This window comes from Microtus ochrogaster, unplaced genomic scaffold (genome assembly GCF_000317375.1).
Source record: "Microtus ochrogaster isolate Prairie Vole_2 unplaced genomic scaffold, MicOch1.0 UNK6, whole genome shotgun sequence".
Classification (NCBI taxonomy): Eukaryota; Metazoa; Chordata; class Mammalia; order Rodentia; family Cricetidae; genus Microtus; species Microtus ochrogaster.
In genome coordinates this window covers 10,105,303-10,116,656 of record NW_004949104.1, presented here as the reverse complement: position 1 = coordinate 10,116,656, position 11,354 = coordinate 10,105,303, and the positions used below count along the sequence as shown (strand labels likewise).

Genomic DNA, 11,354 nt, shown 5'->3' with positions numbered 1-11,354 from the left:
GTGAGCCACCATGTGGTTGCTGGGAATTGAACTCAGGACCTTTGGAAGAGCAGGCAATGCTCTTAACCTCTGAGCCATCTCTCCAGCCCCTTGATGATTTTTGTTTGTTTGTTTGTTTATTTTTGGACAGTGTCTCACGTCCCCTCCTGGCCTTGAGCTCGTGGGCCCCTTGCTTCCACCTCATGCTGATGGCATGTGCCCTGGGCCTGGCTTGTGCTTAGTTTTTCTGAGCCACTTGAAAGTTGTAGATGTAATGTTCACCCTCAGTATATTTTGATATGGTGCCCTCTTCTGCCCTGCTGACATATATGCAGTGAAACACTGTACACATAATAAATTAATAAATCTAAAAAAAACTGTGCTCTTCCAAAGGACCAAGTTCCATTCCCAGTGTCCATGTTAAGGTGATTCATAGCCACCTGTAACTTCAACTCCAGGGGATCCAATGCTTCTGGCCTCTGAGTATACCTGTGCATGTACACACAAAGCTTTTAAAAGGAAATGGAAAAAAATGAAACCATACAATACAATTTTATGTCTGATACAGAGCCCAATGCAAAGTCACTGGTTTGATTTTTTTCTTTGTTGTTTTGTTTCTTTTTTTTTTTTAATTTTATTTTTACTGCATTGGTGTTTTGCCCATATGTATGTTTGTGTGAGGGTGTTGGTTCCCTGGAACTGGAGTTACAAACAGTTCTGAACCACCATGTTGGTGGTGGGAATTGAACCTGGATCCTCTGGAAGAACAGTCAGTGCTCTCAACCACTGAGCCATCTCTCCAGCCCTGTTTTTCAGAGGCTTACTTATTTACTATGTACATAGTGTTCTACCTGCTTTACCTGCATGCTAGAAAGGGCACTAGATCTCATTACCGATGGTTGTGAGTCACCATGTGATTGCTGGGAATTGAACTCAGGACCTCTGGAAGAGCAGCCATTGCTCTTAACCTCTTAGCCATCTCTCTAGCCCCTCTCCCCTTTTTGGTTTTTCGAGACAGGGTTTCTCTGTGGTTTTGGAGCCTGTCCTGGAACTAGCTCTTGTAAACCAGGCTGGTGTCGAACTCACAGAGATCCGCCTGCCTCTGCCTCCCGAGTGCTGGGATTAAAGGCGTGCGCCACCACCGCCCGGCTTAGTCACCTGTTTCTGATTGTCGCATCCTGAAGGGCATTTTTAAAAAGGTGTATTTATTTTATATTAATGTGCACTCTGTTTATGCACACAGAAGAGAAAATCAGATCCCATTACAGATGGTTGTGAGCCACCATGTGGGTACTGGGAATTGAGCTCAGGTCCTCTGGAAGAGCAGCCAGTGCTCTTAACCCCTGAACCATCTCTCCAGGTTATGAAGGGCATTTTTTTTTTTTAATTTATTCTAGAAAAAAAAAAGTTGTCTTGTGGTGGTGGCTTTAATCCCAGGACTGGGGAGGCAGAGGCAGGAGGACCTCTGTGAGTTCAAGGCCAGCCTGATCTACTAAGCAAGTTCCCGGAGATCCAGAGCTACACAGAGAAACCCTGCCTTTAAAACAAACAAACAAAATAGAGTGGGAGAATAGCACATTTATCCACTGGTTTCTCAAATCTAGTAGAAAGTGAAGGCTGAAGGTATAGGAGAGGTTCACATTTCCAGTGATACACTTGAGAAGGCAAGAGAAGATGGCATGTAGCCATAGTGAGGGTGACCTTTGACTGGAGCTTGGCCAGTTTGACTAGAGCTGGGGCAGGCAGATTTAGTTACCTGGTGCAGCCTGCAGAAAATTCTCAATTGCCTTTTTTATTTATTTATTTATTTTTTTTTTTTGGTTTTTTTCGAGACAGGGTTTCTCTGTGGCTTTGGAGCCTGTCCTGGAACTAGCTCTGTAGACCAGGCTGGTCTCGAACTCAGAGATCCGCCTGCCTCTGCCTCCCGAGTGCTGGGATTAAAGGCGTGCGCCACCATTGCCCGGCTCAATTGCCTTTTTAAAAGATTTATTTCTTTATGCATGTATATGCGTGTGTGTGTTTACATGTACACATACATATGTGTGTGGGTGCTCACAGAAGCCAAAGGGGCACCAGTTCTCCTAGAGCGGTAGTTACAAGTGGTTGTGAGACACCCAATATGGGTGCTGGCAGCTGAAATCCGGTCCTCTGCAAGAACAGTTCTCCCTCTTAATCACTGACTCATATCTCTAGCCCCCTGCCTCATTTTGGTGGGGGGGGGACTTGGAAGAATGATATTCACCTAAGAGGAGGGAAGTAAGAGGTATAACAGATTTAGAAAAAGATAAGAAATCTCTATATTCAAACTAGGGCATGAGTTATCTTTGCCTATATGTGACCTTCTCATAGGTCCACATTTTGAATAATTTTAAGGGAATCCTGTTGTCCACTCTCACCTTTACAGGCTCCCTTTCCTGAAATGTAAGAGAACAGCATCCCCAGTACCACTTCCAAGGAAAAGACAGGCCTGCATTCATCGTAAACTTGGATTTACTATATATTACACCCAGGGTGTCATTTAGTTTCATTATTCCGTGTGTGTGTGTGTGTGTGTGTGTGTGTGTGTGTGTGTGTATGTAAATTTGTATGTATGTATGTCTGTACATCATGTATGTGCCTGGCACCTCAGAGGACAGAAGAGGGTGACAGATTCTCTGGAGCTGTAGTTACAGATGGTTTTGAGCCGCCTTTGGGTGCTGGGAACTGGACCTGAGTCCTTTGTAAGAGCAAAAACCGCCGGGCGATGGTGGCGCACACCTTTAATCCCAGCACTCGGGAGGCAGAGACAGGCGGATCTCTGTGAGTTCGAGACCACCCTGGTCTACAGAGCTAGTTCCAGGACAGGCTCCAAAGCCACAGAGAAACCCTGTCTCAAAAAACAAAAACAAAAAAAAAAAGAGCAAAAACCATTGAGCTATCTTTCTATCCCTACCCCTACCCCATTATGCCTTTTTTAGCACAAACCTTTATTATCTGTGGTTGCATGGAACTATCATAGAAATTTCACACAGCATAGCTGCTGACATCAGCAGTTGTTCTGTTGGATCCGTTTCCTTCACAGCTCCCTAGCATCTATGTCTTCATCCCTTGTGTAGGTAGGCCAGCTCCATGTCTTCCTTCAGCCAAGTCACCAGGGCAGTTGGGCTCGGAAGCTTCACCCTAAATCCATCATGTACTTGCTACTTTCTTCTCCTTCTCCCCCACCCCACCTCTTTGTAGCTCTGGCTGTCATGGAACTTGCTCTGCAGACTAGGCTTGCCATAACTCAGAGATCCTCCTGAGTGGGTCCTGGGAGGTGTGTGCTCCCTTACCTGGCTGTAAGTTACTTTTTACAGCTTCTCTTTTTTGTTTGTAACTTCTTTGTTCCCCCAAGTTTGTTTTGTTTTGTTTGAGGCAGGATCTCACATAGCCCAGGCTGACCTCAAACCCACTGTGTGGCTGAGAATGACATTGATCTGGTCTTTTCAGGCATGGTCACGATGGCAAGAGCAGCTCCTAAATAGCCAGCAGGAAAGAGGGAAGGTGGTCACTGCTGTGCGACACCATCAGCGCTGCCAGAAGCAGAGATCTTTGAAGGCTTGGCTTCAGTACCTCCACATCTGCAGGGTAAAGAGATGGCAGAACGGTGAGTAAGAAGCCTGGGCCTCCAAGCCTGGCCTGGTCAGAGCAATCTCTCCACTGCCTGTGGCCCTCCATGAAGAGGAAACCGAATGCCTTACACCACAATTTGGACAGCATGAGTAAGAGTGAGATCTGAGACCGCCAAACCAAGGCTCTCATTCTTCAGTGTCTCTGTTTGAGCAGCACTTCAGCTAGTGATTAACTTCATAGCTGAGTTCAGGAGTGGGTACATTTTCAGGAGTGACAGACTATGTACCTTCTTTTACTTCTTTCTCTGTGGCTTGCTATGTAGCTAGGTAGATGGCCCCTGGAGTCTTCCTCTCTTCTTTTTTCTTGCTCCTCGATCTTTTCTTCCCAGATCTCTCCTCCTTTTTATTCTTTTTGCCTGCTAGCTTCACTATCCTTTCTCCTGCCTTGCTATTGGCCATCCATTCTTTATTAGACCATCAGGTGTTTTAGCCAGGCAGAATAACACAACTTCACAGAGTTAAGCAAATGCAACATAAAAGAATGCAACACATCTTTGTATCATGAAACAAATGTTGCACAGCACAAACAAATGTAATGCATCTTTAACTAGTGTTTTACAACACACAGTGGCCTGGTATTGCTGACCACAGCTCCATATGGTGGATCTGAAGCCACAGCTCCCACAAGGCCCTAACCCCAGGCTAACTGGCTCTGTCACCTTGCTTCTGATTTTAGACAAGGGGCTATGTTCCTTCTCCACATCTTATGGCCTCAGGGAAAGCCTTGGATCAGCCCAGCCCTCAACACATACTTGGATTATTTGAATTTGTCCTCCCTTATGCAAATACATATAATTTGTGTATTGAAATTTTTTATCTTGGTTTTTTGAGACAGGATCTCTCTGTGTAGCTCTGACTGTCCTGGAACTTGGTCTGTAGACCAGGCTGGCCATCTAACTCATAGAGATCCACCTACTTCTGCCACCTGAGAACTAGGACCATCACCATCTAGCATGATATTGAAATGTTTTTTAAAACATTTTAAGTTTAAATGGAAAGGAAAGAAAAAAATTAACATATTACAAGTTTGGCATATGGGATTCTCATTAGTGCCATCATTGTGGTTTGGTTTCCCAAACAGTTTTAGGGTTAATAATCCCTAGTGTTAAGGATTAGATCGACCCAAGGCTTTCCTTCTTGAAAACAGGAATCTGCTTGGCATAAGACAACTTATGTAAGACTTCCTGACCACAGCTTTCCTGTCGTCTTTATCTTCTCATCTCCTGGCCTCCTCCCCTTAGGACGCTATCACTGAGAACAGCTTGCTAGTCCAGGTCACCCTAGGAGCATGATCTGTGATGCTTTTTATAAGCAAGCTTGTTGAGTTTACACAGAAGCGAATTAAACACTGTACCTCTAGGTTAGGTGCTCAGGCTCTTGTCCAAGTGAATCCCATTTACCTCCTAGACTACCAACATTGGCTCATAGAGCATAGTGGAGCTAGCTCAACTCCATAGCTGCCCAAGACTGGAGCACAAAGGCTGTTAGGCTCTTTAGCATGATGGTCTTCAATCACATGCCTCAAACAACAGCCTACTTTGGAGGGCTCAGTTTACCAGCTGTCAGCTGATTAGTGTTGGAAGGACGTGTATCTGGCAGCTAGGGTCAGTATGGCTGAAAGCTCAGGAGTCCTTTGCCAACATAATCACTGGAGTGGTATGTTGTTTCCTTGGAGACTGAGCCTATCCAGAACCCTCCAAGTAGAGACAAAAATCAGACAGTATTTTTGAAAGGGTTGGTTATCATTCTTACATATCAGCAGCTAACTAGCTGCCCTTGGGGAGAAAATATATTTCTCCTGCTCAGGGATGGTACCGTCCACAATGGATTGGGCCCTCCTATACTAGTGAAAAAAACAACAAAAAATAACCACTGGTGTCACAGACATGCCACAGTCCAGTTTGATGGAGATAGTCAACCGTTCCCTCTTCCCAGATGTGTGAAGTTGGCAACCAGGATTAGCCATCACACTTCCCTAAAACTGCAGCCATTTTTTCTTGGAAAGAGAAGTAATTCTAGAGGTCAAATAACCTTCTAGTGTCTAGACAACTCTTCTGTGTGTGGTGTTTGGGGTTGACCCAAGGAGCCTTGCATTTAAAGCACACACTTTCTCTCTGCTACATCGTCAACCTGTAATAAGGATTGTTCATGGGAGTGTTCTTGAATCCCTACTCTTTGTCAATAGTAGGGTCCAGCCTTCGTGTTGTTTCCCTGCTGTGGGGAGCAGTACTTAAGAGTTATTTCTCTGTTGCAGAAATGGCTGCACAATTCCATCGTGTCACTGTGCTCCAGTTACATTTCTGTGACTGGCAATGGGCCTGGGAGTGGAGGCAGAGCTTGTCTGCCCACCAGGCGTTGGTGGAGAAACTGGCCCAGAAGATGGCCCTGCGGAGGGCCTTTGCACACTGGAAGCACTGTATCCTTTGCACTGGCCTGTTCATCATCCTGCTCCCCTCCTCCCCCAGAATGTCCACAGTGTGAGGATCTGGATACATCAGCTACACATCCTTACATTTGTCCATCCAAGTCTTGATTCATGTTGAACTCCAACTTAAGTTCTTGTATTTGGTGTCTTGGGTAGGTTTCTGTTGCTGTGATAGACTTTATGACCAACAGCTAAGTGGAGAGGAAAGGGTTTGTTTCATCTGACAGCTCACAGTCCATCATGAAGAGAAGTTGGGGTAGGAACTGAAGGAGAGGAACGATGCTTACTGGTTTGCTCTGTAAGACTTGCTCAACCTACTTCTTCTTCTTCTTTTCCTGAGACAGGGTTTCGCTGTGTAGTTTTTTTTTTTTTTGTTTTTTTTTTTGGTTTTTCGAGACAGGGTTTCTCTGTGGTTTTGGAGCCTGTCCTGGAACTAGCTCTTGTAGACCAGGCTGGTCTCGAACTCACAGAGATCCGCCTGCCTCTGCCTCCCGAGTGCTGGGATTACAGGCGTGTGCCACCACCGCCCGGCCTCAGCCTGCTTCTTAAACAACCCAGGACCACCTGCCCAGCATTGGCACCACTCACGGGCTGGGCCTTACCACATCAGTCATCAATCAAGAAAATGTCCCATAGACTTGGTACAGGCCGATCTGATGGAGGAATCTTCCCAGATAGAGTCCCTTTCCCCAGTGATTCTGGCTGGGCCAAATTTACAGACAAACTAAGCACCTGAGGGAAACTCCTTGTCCAGTGGGAAAAGAGATATGAAAATGGTCTTGACAGTGATAGAGCTCCTAAGGGCTTGACCCAGAACCAAGCCTGTGTACCCAGCACTCAGGAACAGTGAGGCAGAAGAATCTTAGATCTAGACCAGCCTGACTACACATCCAGACTCTATCTCAGACTTTTTTGTTTTGTATTTTAAAGTAAAAAGCACCCAGTGGTAGTGTCTCACACCTTTAATCCCAGCACTTGGGAGGCAGAGGCAGGTGGATCTCTGAGTTCGAGGCCAACCCTGTTTACAGAGTGAGTTCCAGGACAGGCTCCAAAGCTGCACGGAGAAACCCTGTCTCTAAAGAAACCAACAAAAATAATAATAATGTAAAAGATTTCTGGCCTCCCAGGAGGTTCAGGTAAGGAATCACATCTGAACTGAATGTAAGTCCTAGGTGACCATAAATTTTGGCAGAGGCTGGGTGTTTACCCAGGTTTACTGGTGAGGCGTGATGGCACACACTTTGAATCTCAGCACTTGGGGCAGAGGCAGGCAGATCTCTGAGTTTGAGGCCAACCTGGTCAACATAATGAGTTCCAGGCCAGCCAAGGCTACATAGTGAGAACCTGTCTCAGAAAAAAAAAATGTGTGGTGAGTATGGCTCATGGGACAGTCATTGTGGTCTGGGACCTCCCATAGAGCCCTGTGTGCCACACTCAGGGATTTACTCCTTATCCTGGGGAGTTTTCCATAAGAATCATTGCCCTTGAATTTGTGCTTTAGCCAAGATGTTCCTAGAACCAGTGAGATAGCTTGCTACCGAGCCTCATAACCTGAGCTTGCACCTTGGAGCCCACTTGGCAGGAGGAAAGAACAGATGGCTGCAAGTTGTCCTCTGGCCTTCACCGTGGCACACGCATGCACGCAAACACAGATGAATGTAATCTGAAGTTTTGGGATTTTTATTTATTTATTTTTGTCTTGTTTTGTTTGGTTTGGTTTTTAAGACAGGGTTTTTTTGTTTGTTTGTTTGTTTGTTTGTTTGTTTGTTTTTTTCTCTCTGTGTAGTTTTGTCTGTCCTGGAACTCACTCTATAGACCAGGCTGGCCTCAAACTCATAGAGATCCATCTGCCTCTGTCTCCCAAGTGACAGAGCATGCGTGCCCCCTGCCATACATGATGTTTTTAAAAAGAATATGGGCCTAGATTAGAGGAGAGAGGCTGCCCAGAGAGCCCAGCTTTGTGAGGACTCATGTGAGGGACAAATCAGGCGCTGGGCAGAAGAGAAGCAGGCCGTGAGAGACGTTCAGGAGCAGAGCATATGGGTTGTTTAGCTGAGTATGTGAGGATTACGAGATTAGAAAAGATATGAAAATATCTAACTCTCCCAGCTCAATCATCTTACCGGACCATGATGCCAAACCATCAAGGCTGCTGGCTCGGTGATGATTCCAAATGCTTGTTGAACTTGGTGGCAGGTTACCTCAGACTCTGCCTTTCATTGGATGGGTGTCAAGAGGGTGGAGGCATGACCTGGCTCTTTGTTAGCATTCCTCTGTGCTTCCCTGAATTGCCAGAAGGAGACAGGTGGTTTAACAGCCTACCTAGTAGGCCTGTTATGCTAGAGCCATGCCCTTTATGTGTATGAATATTTTGTTCGCATGCATGTATGAGCACCATGTGTGCCTGTTGGATCCCCTGGAACTGGGGTTATGGATGGTTGTGAGCCATTTTGTGGGTGCTGGGAATCGAACCCCGATGCTTTGAGAGTAAAAGCCATCTCTCTTAACCACTGAGCCATCTCTCCCTCCCCAAGCCATGCCCTTTAGGTGGCTCACAGGAAGCATTCTTATTGTGTCGGGCCAGGAGCCTTGTGAGACTGGAGGCCTTAACGGAATTTCTGCAGACATGCTGCTGCAGGCAGAAGGGGCTGCCCAGCATGCAGCAGCAGAAGAACACCACCGGCACTACCTCCTGGTAATAAGAGTATGGGGGTCTGGGGCAGCCGTGGTGGCATCCGCTTAGCACTCCCCCCTTATACTAGCCCCTGTGTGTAGCCAGTTCTGAGTGGCTGTAGTCTGTATTCACATTTTGAAACTGGGAGTCAGGGATGTGGCGTTGTTAAGGGACCTCAGAAGGGATGTGATCCTGGGGCTTTACCGTCAGCCTCTTTTGAGTGGCAGAGACCCAATGTATAACACAGACAGAAGTCCTGATCCTAAGTATGAATCAAGGTCTGGAGAGTTGGGTCCTGTCCTGTGGGCTGTCCCCACCTCACGAGCTGGCCTTCGGAGACTTTAGGAGCCTCTGCTGCTCCACAGAACACAATTGGGAAATCCCTGACCCAGTCCAGCCTCTTCCCTCTGGTGCTTTGCTTAGGTAGTGACAGAATAGGGAACGTGGACCCAAGGGTTCTGTCCTAGTGTCTTTTGTTTCTGTGATAAAATATCCCAGTAAAAGACAGTCAGAGATGACAAGAATTCATTTAAGCACACAGTTGAAGGTACAGTCTGTCAAGGCAGCAGGAACTTGAAACAGCTGGTTAAGTTGCTCAGCTGCCTTTCTCTATGCATGCAGCCCTGGATCCCAGCCAGGAGTGAGGTGGGTCTGCACACTTCTGTGAACCAGTCCCCAGTAGGCAGGGCCAGAGGCCTGATCCCACCCAGTCCTAGCTGCCATCAAGTTGACAGTGGGTATCCTTCATCACAGACTCAGTTTATTCTGACAAGCCACATTTATAGTTATGCAAATGAATATACACATTAACTCTAGGGGGTTCCCAAGTCTAACAGCATGGGTGGCATACTGTTATGGGGAGTCAGTCTCCTGTTCAGAGGTGACTGAACAGAGGGCGTGTTTTTGTGTGAAGCCAGTATTACTGAGAGCTAGGTAGGTTCGCTTCTATTAGGTACAAGGTAGAGAAACTCCAGAGAAACCGCAGAGGCTTCCGATGCTGCTTTCCTTGTTCACACGTCTGCAGACACTGATGCTTCTTTTCAATCCGTGTCATTTCTGTGTGCAGCATTCTTGCTTCAGAGCCTTAAAAGATAATGTGACCCAGGCCCGTCTCTGGCGAATAAGAAGGAACCTTGCTCACCAGCTGCGTGATACTACGGTGAGACTTGCCCCTCCCAGACAGGGCCTTGCTGTGTGGTTAGCTCAGGCCAGCCTCGAACTCACTGTATAGCTGGTCTTGAGTTCACAGTACTCCGGAGTCCTGTAATTATATGTGTGTACTATTGTGCATGGCACTTCATTTAAACTTTAGACTACAAAATAGCAATGCCTATTTTCTTTGTTAATCTGCATCTGCTAATAGAGAAATTTGTTTTAGCCTTTTAGGGATCCCCACTCACCCCACCTCACTCCAGTCTACTAAGAAAATCAGTACTTGCCAGGTGGTGGTGGCGCGTGCCTTTGGTCCCCATACTCAGGAGGCAGAGGCAGGTGGACCTCTGAGAGTTCAAGGCCAGCTTGGTCTACAAAGTGAGTTCCAGGACAGACAGCACTGCACAGAGAAACTGTCTCAAAAAACAAAACAAAACAAAACAAAAAAAAAAAATGAAAGGAAGGAAGGAGAGAGAGAGAGAAAGAGAAAAGAAAGAAAGAAAATCAGTACTCTGCCCAGATGATTATGCTTTTCACCCTGTCCAGGGCACCCCAGGTAATATAAACTGCTGAGCCCTGTGTGTGTTCACCAAGGGCAATGACTCTCTTCGTTGGTTTTGTTTCTGAGTGTAGATTTCTTCCTTTTTTTTTTTAAATGACTAAGCACATAGTAAAACAGAAAGAACTAGTATAATGGTCTATATACTGCTTAGATTCAATATTCATTAAATATTTGCTTCAAATTTTCTCCCAAACAATTTCAAAGTAAGTTATAAAAACACTTAAATACTTCAGCATGCATCAACCCCAAACAAGCAATTTTTTTTTACATACCACATTATAATTTCTAACAAAATTAACAGCAGTCTTCTACTGCCATCCAGGTCATTTTCAGATTTCCCAATTGTCCCTCAGATTATCTTTTCACTTTAGGATTCAGTCAGGGCTCACTTGGCACATTTGTTGTTACTCATTTGTCTGTCCAAGACAGCCTTTCCGTATAACCTGGAACTGTCTCCATTTTCCACCTTCCTGCCCCCTCCTCCCCTCCCCTCTGCCACGGGAACACATGACTGTGCTTCCATGGTCATGTTTCCTCAGCACCAAATCTAGAGCAACATTCTCCAAAGCTAGAGTTTCAGGCTGTTGTGAGCCAACTGATGTCAGTGCTAGGAACCAAACTCTGGTCTCTTAAAACATCAGCAAGTACCTTAACTGGTGAGTTGTCTCTCCAGTCCCCGGTTCTTATGTTTTTGAGTTGTAGCAACACACATAAAAGTTGTAATTTTTAAAAAACTGTACATTTATGTCTGTCTGTATGTGTGTGTGTGTGTGTGTGTGTATGTATGTATATGTGTGTGTGGAGGGGGGCAGGAGGAAGTAAGGGAAGGAGGTGCTCAGAAACTGACTCTCTGCTTCCATGGTATGGGTTCCTATGTTTTTTTGGTTTTTTTGTTTTTTTTTTTGGTTTTTT

At 45.8% G+C, this 11,354-nt stretch overlaps 1 protein-coding gene across 2 annotated transcripts in view; it reads left to right on the top strand.

Annotated features, from left to right (window-relative positions):
* Positions 1-11,354, top strand: part of Sfi1 (SFI1 centrin binding protein) — a 62,008-nt gene that overhangs the window by 27,189 nt on the left and 23,465 nt on the right. For both annotated transcript variants that reach the window (XM_013353384.2, XM_026788693.1), the window contains exons 8-11: positions 3,448-3,604; positions 5,884-6,045; positions 8,679-8,749; positions 9,795-9,887. In XM_013353384.2, the coding sequence (XP_013208838.1) occupies positions 3,448-3,604; positions 5,884-6,045; positions 8,679-8,749; positions 9,795-9,887 (483 nt within the window). The remainder of the gene's footprint in view (positions 1-3,447; positions 3,605-5,883; positions 6,046-8,678; positions 8,750-9,794; positions 9,888-11,354) is intronic.